This window comes from Mesoplodon bidens (genome assembly GCF_964165515.1).
Source record: "Mesoplodon bidens genome assembly, chromosome: 1".
Lineage (NCBI taxonomy): Eukaryota > Metazoa > Chordata > Mammalia > Artiodactyla > Ziphiidae > Mesoplodon > Mesoplodon bidens.
Window position 1 is genome coordinate 88679641 of NC_138176.1, and position 17172 is coordinate 88696812.

At 36.2% G+C, this 17172-nt stretch overlaps 1 protein-coding gene across 2 annotated transcripts in view; it reads left to right on the plus strand.

Annotated features, from left to right (window-relative positions):
* AFG2A (AFG2 AAA ATPase homolog A) overlaps nucleotides 1–17172 on the plus strand; it is a 333075-nt gene that overhangs the window by 271409 nt on the left and 44494 nt on the right. The window contains exon 15 of one of the 2 annotated variants that reach the window (XM_081246187.1): nucleotides 532–696. The exons of the other annotated variant lie outside the window; for it this stretch is intronic. Coding sequence (XP_081102313.1) covers nucleotides 532–696 — 165 coding nt within the window. The remainder of the gene's footprint in view (nucleotides 1–531; nucleotides 697–17172) is intronic. 2 annotated transcript variants of the gene reach the window in all.

Genomic DNA, 17172 nt, shown 5'->3' on the forward strand with positions numbered 1-17172 from the left:
GTATATGGTACAGCTCAATAGTTTTTTCGGAATAGATGACTTCATTAGCTCTAAGGTAGTTCAGGCATTCGCCTTCAATAAAATATTAGGGAAGTTCATTTGACTACCGTCAGCTCTAGAAGTATTCTTTGATGTGAGCTATGTTATTTTGTGGGCTCTCTGAAAACAGCTTAACCCATATTTGAAGAGTTATTGCAGGAAGTTACCAAAGAAAACCTTTTGATATGATGAATGCAAGTCATATACACATTTCCTTAAAAGACAGTAGTCATCTTTTACTGACCTGACAGTTGCTGAGGAGCAAAAAGGCTTTCAGAAATCCTGCTTTTCTATTTTCAAAAGTACTCTGACATTGTTTATTTGTTTGAATATTTAAAATAGACTTTAGAATCTCTAGTACTTGTCTTATTTACTAATTATGATAATAGTGAGATATTCTTGAGATTCTGGGCATCCTCTTTCCTTGGGTTCCTTCATATGGAATATCAATTCTGAGCTTGGTTAATCTTTGTTGCCCCTTCTTCTTTATAGGCCTTGATGCGGCCTGGAAGAATTGATAGAATCATCTACGTGCCTTTACCAGATGCAGAAACAAGAAGGGAAATATTTAACTTGCAGTTTCACTCTATGCCAATCAGTAATGATGTTGATCTGAATGAACTCATCCTCCAAACAGATACATATTCAGGAGCAGAGGTAAGATAGTTCCCCTTAAAATACCTTGGTGGGAAGAAAGCAGTGGCTTGGGGTCATTAGCAGAGAAAAGATTGCTTGATGCCAGCTGTTTTAAATAACTGTGTATTAAGTAATCTTAAAACAGGAAATATACTACATTGACAGGTAGTCACTAAATTAAATTGCATTTTACCTTGCCTCTATTATATTTCAGTTGGTTTTACCTGGCTTACCTTGCCTCTATTATATTTCAGTTGGTTTTACCTGGCTTATCTTATTTCTCAATATGTAGTCTTCAGAGAAGCAGCATAATATAGTGGAGAGAACACTGGATTAGAAGTAGAAGATTCTTCTTTTGGAGCTTTTTGTTTTTGTTTTTTGTTTGTTGGTTTGTTTGTTTTAACAACTTTATTGGAATATAATTGCTTTACAATGGTGTGTTAGTTTCTGCTTTATAACAAAGTGAATCAGTTATACATATACATATGTCCTCATATCTCTTCCCTCTTGCATCTCCCTTCCTGCCACCCTCCCTATCCCACCCCTCTAGATGGTCACAAAGCACCGAGCTGATCTCCCGGTGCTATGCAGCTGCTTCCCACTAGCTATCTATTTTACATTTGGTAGTGTATATATTTCCATGCCACTCTCTCACTTTGTCCTACCTTACCCTTCCCCCTCCCCATATCCTCAAGTCCATCTCTAGTAGGTCTGCATCTTTATTCCTGTCTTGCCCCAAGGTTCTTCTGACCATTTTTTTTTTTAGATTCCATATACATGTGTTAGCATACGGAATTTGTTTTTCTCTTTCTGACTTACTTCACTGTGTATGACAGCCTGTATGACTTCACTCTGTATGACAGTCCATCCACCTCACTACAAATAACTCAGTTTCGTTCCTTTTTATGGCGGAGTAATATTCCATTGTATATATGTGCCACATCTTCTTTATCCATTCATCTGTTGATGGACACTTAGGTTGCTTCCATGTCCTGGCTATTGTAAATAGAGCTGCAATGAATATTTTGGTACATGACTCTTTTTGAATTATGGTTTTCTCAGGGTATATGCCCAGTGGTGGGATTGCTGGGTTGTGTGGTAGTTCTATTTTTAGTTTTTTAAGGAACCTCCATACTGTTCTCCATAGTGGCTGTATCAATTTACATTCCCACCAACAGTGCAAGAGGGATCCCTTTTCTCCACACCCTCTCCAGCATTTATAGTTTGTAGATTTTTTCATGATGGCCATTCTAACCAGTGTGAGATGATATCTCATTGTAGTTTTGATTTGCATTTCTCTGATGATTAATGATGTTGAGCATTCTTTCATGTGTTTGTTGGCAATGTATATATCTTCTTTGGAAAAATGTCTGTTTAGGTCTTATGCCCATTTTTGGATTGGGTTGTTTGTTTTTTTGAAATTGAGCTGCATGAGTTGCTTGTATGTTTTGGAGATTAATCCTTTGTCAGTTGCTTCAATTGCAAATATTTTCTCACTTTCTGAGGGTTGTCTTTTCGTCTTGTTTATAGTTTCCTTTGCTGTACAAAAGCTTTTAAGTTTCATTAGGTCCCATTTGTTTATTTTTGTTTTTATTTCCATTTCTCTAGGAGGTGGGTCCAAAAGGATCTTGCTGTGATTTATGTCATAGAGTGTTCTGCCTATGTTTTCCCCTAAGAGTTTGATGGTGTCTGGCCTTACATTTAGGTCTTTAATCCATTTTGAGTTTATTTTTGTGTATGGTGTCAGGGAGTGTTCTAATTTCATTCTTTTACACGTAGCTGTCCACTTTTCCCAGCACCACTTATTGATGAGGCTGTCTTTTCTCTGCTGTATATTCTTGCCTCCTTTATCAAAGATAAGGTGACCATATGTGCATGGGTTTATCTCTGGGCTTTCTATCCTGTTCCATTGATCTATGTTTCTGTTTTTGTGCCAGTACCATACTTTCTTGATTACTGTAGCTTTGTAGTATAGTCTGAAATCAGGGAGTCTGATTCCTCCAGCTCCGTTTTTCTTTCTCAAGATTGCTTTGGCTATTTGGGGTCTTTTGTGTTTCTATACAAATTGTGAAATTTTTTGTTCCAGTTCTGTGAAAAATGCCAGTGGTAGTTTGATAGGGATTCCATTGAATCTGTAGATTGCTTTTGGTAGTAGAGTCATTTTCACAGTGTTGATTCTTCCAATCCAAGAACATGGTATATCTCTCCATCTATCTGTATCATCTTTAATTTCTTTCCTCAGTGTCTTATAATTTTCTGCATACAGGTCTTTTGCCTCCTTAGGTAGGTTTATTCCTAGATATTTTATTCTTTTTGTTGCAATGGTAAATGGGAGTGTTTTCTTAATTTCGCTTTCAGATTTTTCATCATTAGTGTACAGGAATGCCAGAGATTTCTGTGCATTAATTTTGTATCCTGCTACTTTACCAAATTCATTGGTTAGCTCTAGTAGTTTTCTGGGAGCATCTTTAGGATTCTCTATGTATAGTATCATGTCATCTGCAAACAGTGACAGCTTTACTACTTCTTTTCCAGTTTGGATTACTTTATTTCTTTTTCTTCTCTGATTGCTGTGGCTAAAACTTCCAAATCTATGTTGAATAAGAGTGGTGAGAGTGGGCAACCTTGTCTTGTTCCTGATCTTAGTGGAAATGGTTTCAGTTTTTCACCATTGAGGATGATGTTGGCTGTGGGTTTGTCATATATGGCCTTTATTCTGTTGAGGAAAGTTCCCTCTATGCCTACTTTCCAGAGGGTTTTTAATCATAAATGGGTGTTGAATTTTGTCGAAAGCTTTCTCTGCATCTACAGAGATGATCATATGGTTTTTCTCCTTCAGTTTGTTAATATGGTGTATCACATTGGTTGATTTGCATATATTGAAGAATCCTTGCATTCCTGGAATAAACCCCACTTGATCGTGGTGTATCATCCTTTTAATGTGCTCTTGGATTCTGTTTGGTATTATTTTGTTGAGGATTTTTCCATCTATGTTCATCAGTGATATTAGCCTGTAGTTTTCTTTCTTTGTGACATCTTTGTCTGGTTTTGGTATCAGTGTGATGGTGGCCTCGTAGAATGAGTTTGGGAGTGTTCCTCCCTCTGCTGTATTTTGGAAGAGCTTGAGAAGGATAGGTGTTAGCTGTTCTCTAAATGTTTAATAGAATTCACCCATGAAGCCATCTGGTTGTGGGCTTTTGTTTGTTGGAAGATTTTTAATCACTGTTTCAATTTCAGTGCTTGTGATTGGTCTGTTTATGTTTTCTGTTTCTTCCTGGTTCAGTCTCAGAAGGTTGTGCATTTCTAAGAATATGTCCATTTCTTCCAGACTGTCCATTTTATTGGCATAGAGTTGCTTGTAGTAATCTCTCATGATCTTTTGTATTTCTGCAGTGTCAGTTGTTACTTCTCCTTTTTCATTCTATTGATTTGAGTCTTCTCCCTTTTTTTCTTGATAAGTGTGGCTAATGGTTTATCAATTCTGTTTATCTTCTCAAAGAACCAGCTTTTAGTTTTTATTGATCTTTGCTGTCATTTCCTTCATTTCTTTTTCATTTATTTCTGATCTGATCTTTATGATTTCTTTCCTTCTGCTAACTTTGGGGTTTTTTTGTTCTTCTTTCTCTAATTGCTTTAGGTGTAAGGCTAGATTGTTTATTTGAGGTGTTTCTTGTTTCTTAAGGTAGAGTTGTATTGCTATAAACTTCCCTCTTAGAACTGCTTTTGCTGCATCCCATAGCTTTTGGGTCATTGTGTTTTCATTGTCATTTGTTTCTATGACAAATGACTTCCTCTTTGATTTCTTGAGTGATCCCTTGGTTATTAAGTAGTGTGTTGTTTGGCCTCCATGTGTTTGTATTTCTTACAGATTTTTTCCTGTAATTGATATCTAGTCTCATAGCGTTGTCGTTGGAAAAGATACTTGATATGATTTCAATTTTCTTAAATTTACCAAGGTTTGATTTGTGACCCAAGATATGATCTATCCTGGGGAATGTTCCATGAGCACTTGAGAAGAATGTGTATTCTGTTGTTTTTGGATGGAATGTCCTATAAATATCAGTTAAGTCCATCTTGTTTAATGTATCATTTAAAGCTTGTGTTTCCTTATTTATTTTCATTTTGGATGATCTGTCCATTGGTGAAAGTGGGGTGTTAAAGTCCCCTACTATGATTGTGTTACTGTCGATTTCCCCTTTTATGGCTGTTCGTATTTACCTTATGTATTGAGGTGCTCCTATGTTAGGTGCATAAATATTTACAATTGTTATATCTTCTTCTTGGATTGATCCCTTGATCATTTTGTAGTGTCCTTCTTTGTCTCTTGTCATAGTCTTTGTTTTAAAATCTATTTTGTCTGATATGAAAATTGCTACTCCAGCTTTCTTTTGATTTCCATTTGCATGGGATATCTTTTTCCATCCCCTCACTTTCAATCTGTATGTGTCCCTAGGTCTGAAGTGGCTCTCTTGTAGACAGCATATATACGGGTCTTGTTTTTGTATCCATTCAGCCAGTCTAGAGGCTTTTTGATACAGCAGCTTCCAACCAGTTATACACATCTCTGAACTTTGATTGCTTTACCCTATCAAATGGAAATGGTGTACAACTTGCCCTACTGTTTTCTCATAGAGATCATAAAAATGAGATTAAGATATCACATAAGCACTCTGAAATACAAAAGACTTGGCAGAGAGATTTTATTATTATCTTTTAAGATTTGGGAAAATTATCTCAGTCTACAAAGATTCTCTCATAAAAAGCATAAAAGTGACAGCCTGTCTGTCCTTAATAGTAAAAGTATACTCTCAACAAGAATAGCAAGACCTCTGTGAAAATATGAAAATTTTAAGTATGGCAAATAAATAAATATTTTTTCTGTCCTTAGCAACTCTTTACTTAGGCTGTTTTTATTTACAAAATATAATTCCATTAAACTATTTGTGCAGCTTTTCTACAAGTATATCTTAAGAAAAATTTGGACTATATATTCCTCAACACAGAAATGTCTTCTGAATACCACTGATATGGGTCTGTACTGGGAAATTAATACTTTCTTAAGTAAGAAGCTGTAGATTCCTTTCATTCTGAATTATCCAGCAGGCTGGGACTCTACATTCTGTTTTGCTTGCTATTATTTTTTATCTGTTATTTTTTATCTGTCTTCTGTAAAAACCAAAGAGATTAACACATAACAGATCATTAGTGGTACTCAGAGAGGCTTGTACGTAAATTTACATGTGGAATTGGATTTAGTATATCATGTAGTCATAGCTAATAACAACAACCAAAATAAATCTCAATTCTACTCACTGTTTTTTTCAACTAGTAACTATGTATGTTTCATTTCCTCCCTTTAAATTTTTAAATTCCACTGGGGTGGAAAATCCATGTAGAAAGTAGCTTGAGAGCAGTTAAAGTGCATTCACCTTTAAAGTCCTGTCTGAAACAGTAATCTTTATTAGCATCTCTGTGGCATGACCATCCATTAAGTTAAAATGAACATACAGTTACTGCTAACTGACTGCTCCAGCATTTCTAGAATTTAGTTTTTGGTGTGAGACCAAGGGCTGTATATGACATGTCAGTTTACAGGAAGTAGGCAGGAAAAGAAACCATAAATCTTTCACTTGAGTTGAGTGAAGTGGAAGAGTAGTTAGCAAGGTATAAATATGCCTTTCTCACTTTGAAATAATTCATGGTAGTAACACAGAAGTGCAAAACAAAAAGCAAAGCCAGTGAGGTCCTGTCTGGCTGAAAGGTAAAAACTCACTTGGTACCAGGAATTATTGTACCAGCTTACTAGTTCTTATGTAGTACATGTCTAATTCAGTCTGAATATAAGCAAATTCATTTCTGATTAATTTTTATATCAGATTTTCTAAAAATAGTCCCAGAGAAAGTAGCAGAAAATTCTGTCCCTCAGTTTACGTTTTTATGTCCCATATGGCTTGGGTGAGGGAAGGGTATCTTACTGTGGTCCTAGTTATAATCAGTATATTATTACAACTTCATAGACATTTATTCCAGAGCCATATCTTAGTAATTCTAGGCTTTTCAATTTGGACAAGGCAGGTTTGTTCCACATTTTTTGTTTTGGGTGGAGGGTTTGGTCTGAATATTTAAGTAATTCACACAGGTGCCTTATTGTTTGAGGAAAAATATTATCTTTTTGAAGTCTCAAAATCAATAGGAAATTTAAGATAGATTAAACAGCTTCACATAAAATATAAGATCTCTCATCTTTTTTTCTTCTATCAGAAGTAAAATGGCACAACAATGTTTGAAAGCCAGAATTAGTTTTGATTTTTTTTTTTTTTTTTTGGCTGCATTGGGTCTTCATTGCTGCAAGGGCTTTCTCTAGTTGCAGCAAGTGGGGGCTACTCTTCGTTGCGGTGAGCGAGCTTCTCATTGCGGTGGCTTCTCCTGCTGCGGAGCACAGGCTCTAGGTGCCCGGGCGTCAGTAGTTGTGGCACATGGGCTTAGTTGCCCCGAGACATGTGTGATCTTCCCAGACTGGGACTCGAACCCATGTCCCCTGCTTTGGCAGGCAGATTCTTAACCACTGTGCCACTGGGGAAGTCCCTGATAGGTTTTTAAATAGTAAAACAAATTCAAAGCTTGAACCTCAGTCATCTGATACCTACCTACAGGCTCAGTGCTTTACCACTGATGTAACTAATTTATTTCTTCCCCCAGCAAGGCTATATCCTTCAGCACAGAACCTACTACATAGTACATACTTAACAAACATTTAATGAACTGAAAAAAAGTTAGATTTAGGAAAAATAGACTTTCCCTTCTCATTTGTCATAGAGGAACCTTCTTGTAGCAATGCACCCTGCTATAGGCACAGCCTCTTTTTCAGAGTTGGGGTGTCTCTGTGGGCACTTTTGGTATAAAAATGAAACTACTGACTCAGTTAATTGTCTTCATGGGAGAGTAGTATATTCAGTATTATATAAAATTAATTTTATTTGACTGTACAGTATCAGCTATACGAACAAGAATTTGGCTGGGTGAGCCAGAAATGAGGAAATTGCTGACACTTTTTTAGAAACATAAAACGTTTATTTTAACTGTAGTGAATATTTTATTTTTATTTTTAATTAAAAAGTTGTTTAGAATGTTTAGGATGGAGATGATACTGGCACTCATTAAAGGACTGGGATAGGAGGGTTAATTTTTAAAAATATTTTCTTGTCACCTGGTGCTTTTGCCAGGTCAACATTGTTCCGTAAAAGCTTACAGACACCCAAAGTTTGAAGTAGCTCCTTCTACCCTTCTGAATTACTTCATTTTCCCTCCTTGGAGAGGGTATACAAGGAATTAAAGCATTATTTTAATCCTCAGGAGAGTCCCAAGAGGAAGTTTGTCACCAGCTGAAAAGGGAATGTGGTCCTAGGGAGCAGCCTCTAAGGAGCGGCTGAAGCGGGCGGCATCCTTCAGCCATCTCTGCCGCCTGCTGCTCTCCCGTGGCCAGAACCTCATTGTCTTTGGCTTCTTGGCTGTAGCTCCCAGTTAATGGAAAAACATGTTGCCATTTAAAAGCAGATGGGAATTCACTTCAGGAGGAAATAAAAAGTCATTTTTGGTTATAGCTATTGTTTTCTTTTGCCTTTGATTTTTGTTTTTTAAGTTATTTGTAGCAGATTCCACTTCATGTATTTGTCTTATATCAAATTATCCTAGTTCCTTTAAGAAAACGTTTATCTTACCCACTGACAGGAAATCAGCAGTCACAAATATATGCATATGAAGCCATGACTGGGCCCATTACCCATGTGCCATGTGCTTGAGGACAGAGGTGATGAATAAGATACATAATTTCCTCTCTGTATAGGAATTTGCTAACACAGGCTGACAATTAATATCTAAAATTTGGATTGAATGTTTATTTGCATTTGGATGTTATCCTCCTTTTAGTGATTATCTCATTAAAACTGACAGACTCTCTAAGAGCCAGGTATCAGCTGTACATTTTATAAATAATATAGGCAATGATAGCATTTATTTCATATATCAAGATTTGAGAATTCAACTTTCAAGAGAGGCAATAAAGTAGGGGAAAAAAAGAATTTTAATGCTGCAGTTGAGTAGACTTTTAATCGAATTGTAGCTCTTTTCTCTCTGGGTGGTTACAGGCAAGTTACTAACTTCTTTGAACCTCAGTTTCCTCATTTATAAGATATCTATGTGACTGAAATTGTTTTGAGGGTTAAATGAGATAATAAATGTAAAAGCACCAAGAAACAAGGCCTGACACATAAGGAGTGCTTCATAAATGTTATTTCCCTTCATCCTTTCCTCATTTTATCAGTTCAGTATTTATATTTACCCTACAGTATTGGATGATGCTGCCATAAGGCAGTTTTCATTGTCTCAATAACCAGATAATTTATCTGAAATTATTATTTATAATATGAGTTTGCCTCTTAGTCTTTTCTTCAAAACCTAAAAATCTACTTTATATGGTGATTTTTAGGGTCTAAATCTAGCTCTAGCAATTTGTTAGAGTTAAATAATTTCACATTAATTTTTCAAAAAGCTTTAACTTCATGTAAATTTAGTGTACTTATCTCTATTTTACTAAAGTGATGTGTCTTGCCCTGAAGTCTGTTTTATAGTCTAGGCCCTCCTGGGTCTCATAATAGCTCAAGGTCTTCATGCCAGCTTGACATTAAAAAATCACCTTCCAGTTTGCCTCTTTAATTCAAGAAGCGTTCCTTTCACTGTGCTTGAGTTATTGTAGCTAATAAAGGGAGAGGCTTAAATTACTTTTCTATCTTGCTGATTATTATTCCTTCTGATAGCCTCTCTCTTTCCTCCTACCCAGTGAAAACAGAAGGAGCAATTATAACCACGTAGGATATCTGTACTCTTCCTACATGAAGCCTCTTGTAACTGTTTTCCCTAATCTAAAAGTCAGGATCAATGTACTAGAACCTGGCATAGATTGACTCTATATGACCAGCCTAACAACACATCTAAGATAGGACTAAAGATCCTAAGGCAGAACAGGACACGTTCTGGCCTGGTCTCAGGCTCCTGAGCAGTGCTGATAGAGAGCAGCTAGCAGTGGTGTTCCTATCTCAGAGGGAAGCAGGGCACTGCAGGACTTGGCAACCTCCTGTAGACACACGTGCAGTCTGCTTGTCCCACCTTATCAGAAACTGCCCTATGAAATCATGCTCTTGTCACCAGCTGGTCTGCTGTTCTTAATTTGAGATCTTTGTTCTCTCTACTCTTTCTTGTGCATTTACACTAAAATTCTATATCTCTAGCCCAGAATTTCAAAGTACTCTTTGTTTATACAACCTACTGAAATCACTGCGTTGTCATAAAACCATCATGACAACCCCACCCAGAAATGGCTTCTCCTTTTGAACTCCTTTACTCTGATTTCTGTTTCACTTGTTTAGCTCTTAGGATATTTTTGTGGTTATTTTAATATGAGCAGCCGCCTCATGTCCCGTCCCCTTCCCCCCTCCGCCCCCCGCCCCCCCGCAAACAAACTGTAGGATTCTCTATGGCAGAAACCAGGTTTTCTACTTCTTGGAGTCCAGCAAAGCAACCATTCTGTCCACTGAATCAGTGGACATTAATGTTGGATGGGTGATTTATGTGTTGACTCTAAGTAATTCTGATGAACAAAAATATCAGTTTTAACGTTCACTAAAGTAACACTTCTGGTTTTAAACTTTTTTTTATATATATATACGTTATCTGAGTGCCTAACACTATGAGAACACTGCTGTAGCAAAAGAACTAGAGCCAAGCAAAAACAATTGATTTGTCTGAAGTCCCACAGCAAATAAGTGACAGACCCAGAACCAGAACCTGGATCTTTCAACTCCTCCTGAAAGGCTCTTCCTGCCTCTGAGTCAACAGAAGAATCTTAGAAATGGTTTCTTAGTTCCCCTTAACATCTCTGAAACTTTGATAAAGATTTGCCTGCTCTTGTGGACAGTGGATATGAAACATCTTTACATTTTTTTATATGTACTTTTCTGACAGTTGTCTTTAGCTACCTCGATGTCATCTTTGCAAAAATTGTAAGCTACTTGAAGTTAGGAACTATGTTTTCCTTTATTCACTTACAGTATTTACCAGGTATTGTGAATAAGGTCTTCAGTTCAGAGGGAAAGACATATAAACAACTAAGTTCTGTATAATGTGTTTTATGTGGCATGATGTAATGATGTGCACAATACTAGGGGAGAAAGAAGAGGATGTAACTCACACTAACTGGGATTGAAGGTGGGGATAGTTGATCTGAGTCTTAATTGGTGAATAGGAGTTCCCAAAGTAGAGTAGAGCTGGGAAGGGGAGCATGCCTGGCATACAGAAAGGCAGAGATGCATAAAAGAACATAGTGTGTTCTAGATTCAGTTCAAGGTTAAAATATGAGTAGAAAAAGAGTCTGAGAGTGGAAGTAGGAGGTGATAAAGCAGGAACAGTAGGTCAGACAAATGTGAAGGACCTTGCACATCATCTGGACTTGTTTTTCTCCTTTAAGCCATGGAGAACCATTGAAGAATTTAATAAGAAATATTGTGGTCAGATTTGTGTGTTTGAAAGATTGGTGGCATTTGTGTCCAAGGCCACCACTAGCTTAGCCTATGGAGCACCTTTACGTGAATTAGAAAAAGATGCTCCTTTACCCCATTTGGTGACAGATTCCTGCAAGGGCAAAAGGCTTGTCAAGCAGAGCATGAGCTTTCATGAAAGCCCCTATTTCATTAAGTCCTTATTCACCCCCTCAGCTGGGCATCCTTGTATATGCACAACCTTCACATCCATACAGGGTCGTCTCATTTTTTGGCTTATCCACCTTTAAATATCCCCCACAGTGCCTACTAGCACAGTACCTCATATAAAGTTTATATGTATTCATCAAATAAATAAATTTAGATTTTAATACCAAGTAGATAAACTACTTTCTGTGACTTTAAGATTTGCCTCATGAGCCCTTGGACAAATATGTTTTGTGAATGGGATAAATGGGAATTTAAAGATGTCTTTTGTACAACATTAGCATGTTAAACCTGCCATGAGGTGCAGCACCTGATATGAATGGCCAAAATATTAAAAGTCAGTTGGATTATGTCTTCTGAGCCATATTACCACTTGTAACTTTGAATATAAGCTCCTAGGGCAAGTACCTCACCTCTGCAGCTCTGTTCAATGGCTAAAATGTAGCTACCCTGTTGTAAATGAATCATGATAAAACCTTCCAGAGCAAAAATCAGATACACTAAAAGCTTATATTTAGACTGTAACTTTTAAGCTAGTCCTCCAACCCTCTCCCTTACCGTTTGGTAAAAACCAAGACCTAGACTTCAGTCCTATCTTGACCATTTACTGCAGTATTAGTTTAGCCAAATCAGTTATCATCTCTAGAGCTCAGTTCTCGTATTTTAATAAGGGAGTAGAAATAACGGTCTTTATGATCCTTTCTAGTGCTAAAAATGTGTGCCTGTATACCTGTCATAGATTAGATTAATTGTATAAGGAATTCTTTAGGGGTTGGACCTCCAGGGACAGATAACATGGTTATGTTTTCCTTACAATGCTTCTAGAAATCTGAGATCTTGGGGTTGTGGTCAGTGTCTCTGAATACTTGCTTCTGTAGCCTAGAGATCCTAATCATGGCACCAGAGGAATGGGAACCTTGAACGACTCTGACAGTTCATAGAATTCAGATTTTAATAAAATTCTCCTAGGAATTCCCTGGCAGCCTAGTGGTTAGGACTCCATGCTTTCACTGCCGAGGGCCCCAGTTCAATCCCTTGTCTGGGAACTAATATCATGTAAGTTGCATGGCATGGCCAAAAAAAAAAAAAAAAAACTCCTTAGCAAACTTTAACAATTTTCCACTGAATGGAAATGAAAGTTTTAATTGCTCAAGAGATTCCCATGCCCAGTGATTTTTTTTTTCCTGATACTTTTGGTTTTTCTGCTTTTCACCTTCCTTAAGAACAGCAAGTCAAGTTCAATATCTATGATTCTGGAGATGTTAGGATAAAAAATCTTATAAAGCAGAAATATGCATCAGCCCACTTTTTCCCTAGACTCTTTGTTAGGAAAGTAAGGAAAAGCTACAAAGTTATAATGTTCATTTTAACTTACAGTTTTTAAAACTTAGTATGGAAATGTAACATTCTCTATATTTCCAAACATGAACTTCTACTTAAATTGGCAATAAAAAGAACCTTAATTTAGCTTACCTGAGGTCTATTTTAGATAGGATGTTCACACCAAGCAAATCATCCTCCAGAACACCTTGTGCTGCCATACCTGTATTACTGACTCCTTGCCAGGTGTTTAAAACTGCTGTCAGATTACAAAAAGCATTAGTCAGAAAGGAAATGAATATTGAATGAGAGGCTGGCTGGCAACAAACTTAGTACAGCATTTTATTACTGAAAGTATAAAGTACTGAAGCCCCTTTTTAAAGAGAAGCAGTATGTCAAGGCAACAAGTTCATCAAGACCTACCTGATAATCTAGTCCCCAAGCCTGGTATCCAGGCTAAATAAGTATCTATGAAGAATTACTCAGGCCAATAATAATGGCATTTTAACATTCCACCTTGTTTCTCCTCGTCCAAATTCTGTCTCTCTATTGACTCATGCTGGTTCTCCAGAATTTTTGTACAGACATTTAATCTTTGCTTCTTCATCTTCAAATGTGTGATAAATTTGGGGGGGTGGTTCTACCAACTTGAAAGGAACTCATGATTTTAAAAAGATGTGTAGGGACTTCCCTGGCGATCCAGTGGTTAAGACTTTGCCTTCCAATGCAGGGGCTACGCGTTCGATCCCTGGTCGGAGAGCTAAGATCCCGCGTGCCTCGAGGCCAAAAATCCAAAACATAAATCAGAAGTAATATTGTAACAAATTCAGTAAAGACTTTTAAAAAATGGTCCACATCAAAATTAATTAATTAATTAATTAAAGAATTGTAAAGCATGGTACTAATTCTATAGTATAGATTCTGGTAGAGTTGGATATTTTTGTTTGGTTATTTGAGGTGAAGGTAGGCTAATTTCTAGTAATGATCCTAACTGATCTGTATACGAAAAGTATGCCACCAATGTAAGGGAAAACTTTTTCTTCTTTTATGAACAGTTTGTACTATGTGAAACTGGATTACAGTTAAGCAAATGAGTTATGGAATGAGAAATATCTAAATCCAAATGCCAGGTCTGACCATTTCCTAGATTGTGACCAGTTTCCTTATTATGTAAATTATGTGAGAGATCTCTCCTTTATAGATCTGTTGTCCAGAATAGATGAAATGATTCATATAATAAGTAATATGTGTACTTATCCTAGTACATATAGCAAGTGCTCAGTAAATCATTTTTGTTATTTTTTTATAAATCAGCAAAATCAATTTAATTGATATCTAATATAAAGAATTTACAATTTGCTTAATTTTTCCATATTTTGTTCCCTTATATCTTATGAATACGCATGAGTGTTTCATGTGTATGTCATGTTTTTAGTTTTGGTGGTGTGTTCTTTAAATTCAAACTATATTTCATACTTACATTCAGCATTTATTTCATCTGATTTATATTTATAAACATCTGTAATTCCTATTTTTATTTGTTCCTTTTTAAGCATGTATACTACTTTTTTGCTTTCAAGTGTAAAGCTAATGTTTATTTTCAAACTGTCTACATAATATCCCTATTTTAGTATATCTGTTAAGGTAATAACTAGTTCCTTGCATACGACTTAAATTTTTTTATATAAATTTATTTATTTTATTTATTTATTTTTGGCTGCGTTGGGTCTTAGTTGCTGCGCACGAGCTTTCTCTAGTTGCGGTGAGCGGGGGCTACTCTTCTTTGCCGTGTGCGGGCTTCTCATTGTGGTGGCTTCTCTTGTTGTGGAGCACGGGCTCTAGGCTCACGGGCTTGAGTAGTTGCGGCTCGTGGTCTCTAGAGCGCAGGCTCAGTAGTTGTGGCCCACGGGCTTAGTTGCTCCGCGGCATGTGGGATCTTCCCAGTCCAGGGCTCGAACCCGTGTCCCCTGCATTGTCAGGCGGATTCTTAACCACTGTGCCACCAGGGAAGCTCACGACTTAATTTTTAATGTAAGTTTTATTAATTAAAAAGAAAAAAAATAGTGAACCTAGCATTTCTACTAGAATGATGATTTAGGAAATACGCATACCTAATTCATATGCCCTTTCATTTTAGCTAAGGGTTGCACCTGAGTGCTTAAGTAAGTCTCAGAAATCGAACACTAAGGACAAAAGTACTGCAGGTATGTCATGTGGTGTTTGACGGTGACATAGGGATGTTCTTATTCTTCATCCTCAAGAGACAGTAACTCTGAGTTCTCAAAGGTATCATTTTATTAAAATGTTGCTAAAACTCTATAAAATAGTTGTTTAGAGTTGCACTGCATTCATTAAATTGTTCTTAAACATAACCTCTACTGTGTTTCAGGGATTTAAAAACTGAATCTAATCTTGCCTTAGGCTTGAAAGAAAAGTAGAAAGAATAAAGATTTGCATGTCTCTCTTTTGTCTATGTTTTTAACCTCCAACTATTATTTCTGGTGTTCTTTAATAATAGCTAGCTCTCTTTTTGTTTAAAATCTGGAAAATGGGTTTTGCTTTTATATTTGTAGGAAAGTTCCCCTGTTCATTTAGAAGAAAAAAAAGAATTAGGTATAATCGACATGCCACTTTTATGATTTTGAAAGTTCCAAATCATAAATTAGTCATTTTCTCTTTTTGTTCAGAATTACAAAAAAAAAATCACTTAAACTGTTTTTGGCATTTGGACAAGACCTTCTTTCAGTGATAGCAAAAGTAGCCCATTGGCATATTTTTATTCACTTTAAAAGAATCCTTAAGGAGTGGTTTTATATTTAAAAGCAAGAATTATATTTAGTTTGCCTAGCATTAACTTCTTGCCAGAATTCTTAAAAATATGAAAGGTCAAACAAACACTCTGAACAATAGTAGTCCCCAGCATTTCTTTTTTCTTTTCTTCTCTGTGTCATAAATCTGGTCAGAACTGGAGTTTAGTGGGTAGATGAATCAAAAGTTGTCAATTCAAAGTGAACTTTCTTGTTGTACAGCTGAATTGGTCATAATGAGCATGAAGTTTGCATGCATGCACGCATTTCATTCATGGCTTCTACCATTTCATTCATGGCTTCCTTGTAGTTTAATAATAGACGTTTATGCTATAAAATTAATAGGGTGCACCTGCTGTGTACAGCACAACAAAACTTTTTGCCATGTCTAGTTTTTTTTTGAACCCTATAGGGATAGTTTCATGAGTAAATTATACCCTCAGTACTTTTAAATTACATATTTTAAAGAAATATTTCTTTACAAAATTTTAGAACATTTATTATATAAAGCAAGTTACATTAATATTTTCATTCACTTTGTACTTGTATATAAAATTATAAATCAATAATTGAATTTTAGGAACATAATAAAATAACTCAAGTAAGTATAAGACTTGGTTGATATTATACAACCTTCTAAATTATGTAAAAATTGAAACATATCGAAGTCCAACTGGAACATGATCTGGCTTATTATAAAGTCTGGTTTAATGTGGGCATGTCTTGGATTCTACCCCAAGTGGTTTATTGCAATTAGTACCCTAAAACCTCAATATAATAATTTTTTCTATAATAATATCTTATAGCATAAAGTAATATATAAGTATGTTCTGTATTATTTTGAACTTTTATGTTTGCTACTCCTGTAGTGATATATCCTGAGGACCTCCAAGGCCTAAATATAACTTTTACAGGTGTTTGAAGAATCAGGTGACTTGCTGGCTGAACCAGCTACATCTGTAAAGCTTTGTTTAAATATAGCTCTACATGTAAACTGATCATGCCTTATAAGCTAACCACCCATGAAGACTGTATGTTTTCTTCTTTGGTAGACAATACTTTAGGTGATCAATATATAATCCACATTTATAGTCATATAATAGGCAAAATGTAGAATAAAGTAGAAGAGAATATTTCTCTCATTTTATGTGCTTCACAGAGAGACCCACAGGCTGATTGGGAGAAAACAAAAAAAACAAAAAGAGAGTGAGAGAGAGAGGTCTTAGTGCCTGATAAGCTTGAAGTTTTCTTTCCTCTTTTTCCTGATAGTAATTGCTTATAATTTTTTAGAGTCACTATGAACTAAATTCTGTCCCTGCAAAATTTACATGTTGAAGCCCTAACCCCCAATGTGGCAGTATTTGAAGATAAAGCATATAAGGAAAGGAAGTAACTAGGATTAAATGAAGTGATAGAGTAGGGTCCTAATAAAGCATCCTGAATGTACAGAGGGAAGGCCATGTGAGGTTACTATGATATTTGCGGCTGTCTGCAAGACAGGAGAAGAGCCCTCACCAGGAACTGACCATGATGGCATGCAGTCTCAGACTTCCAGCCTCTGGGTTGTGGGAAAATAAATTTCTATTGCTTCAGTCACCCAGTCTATGGTATTT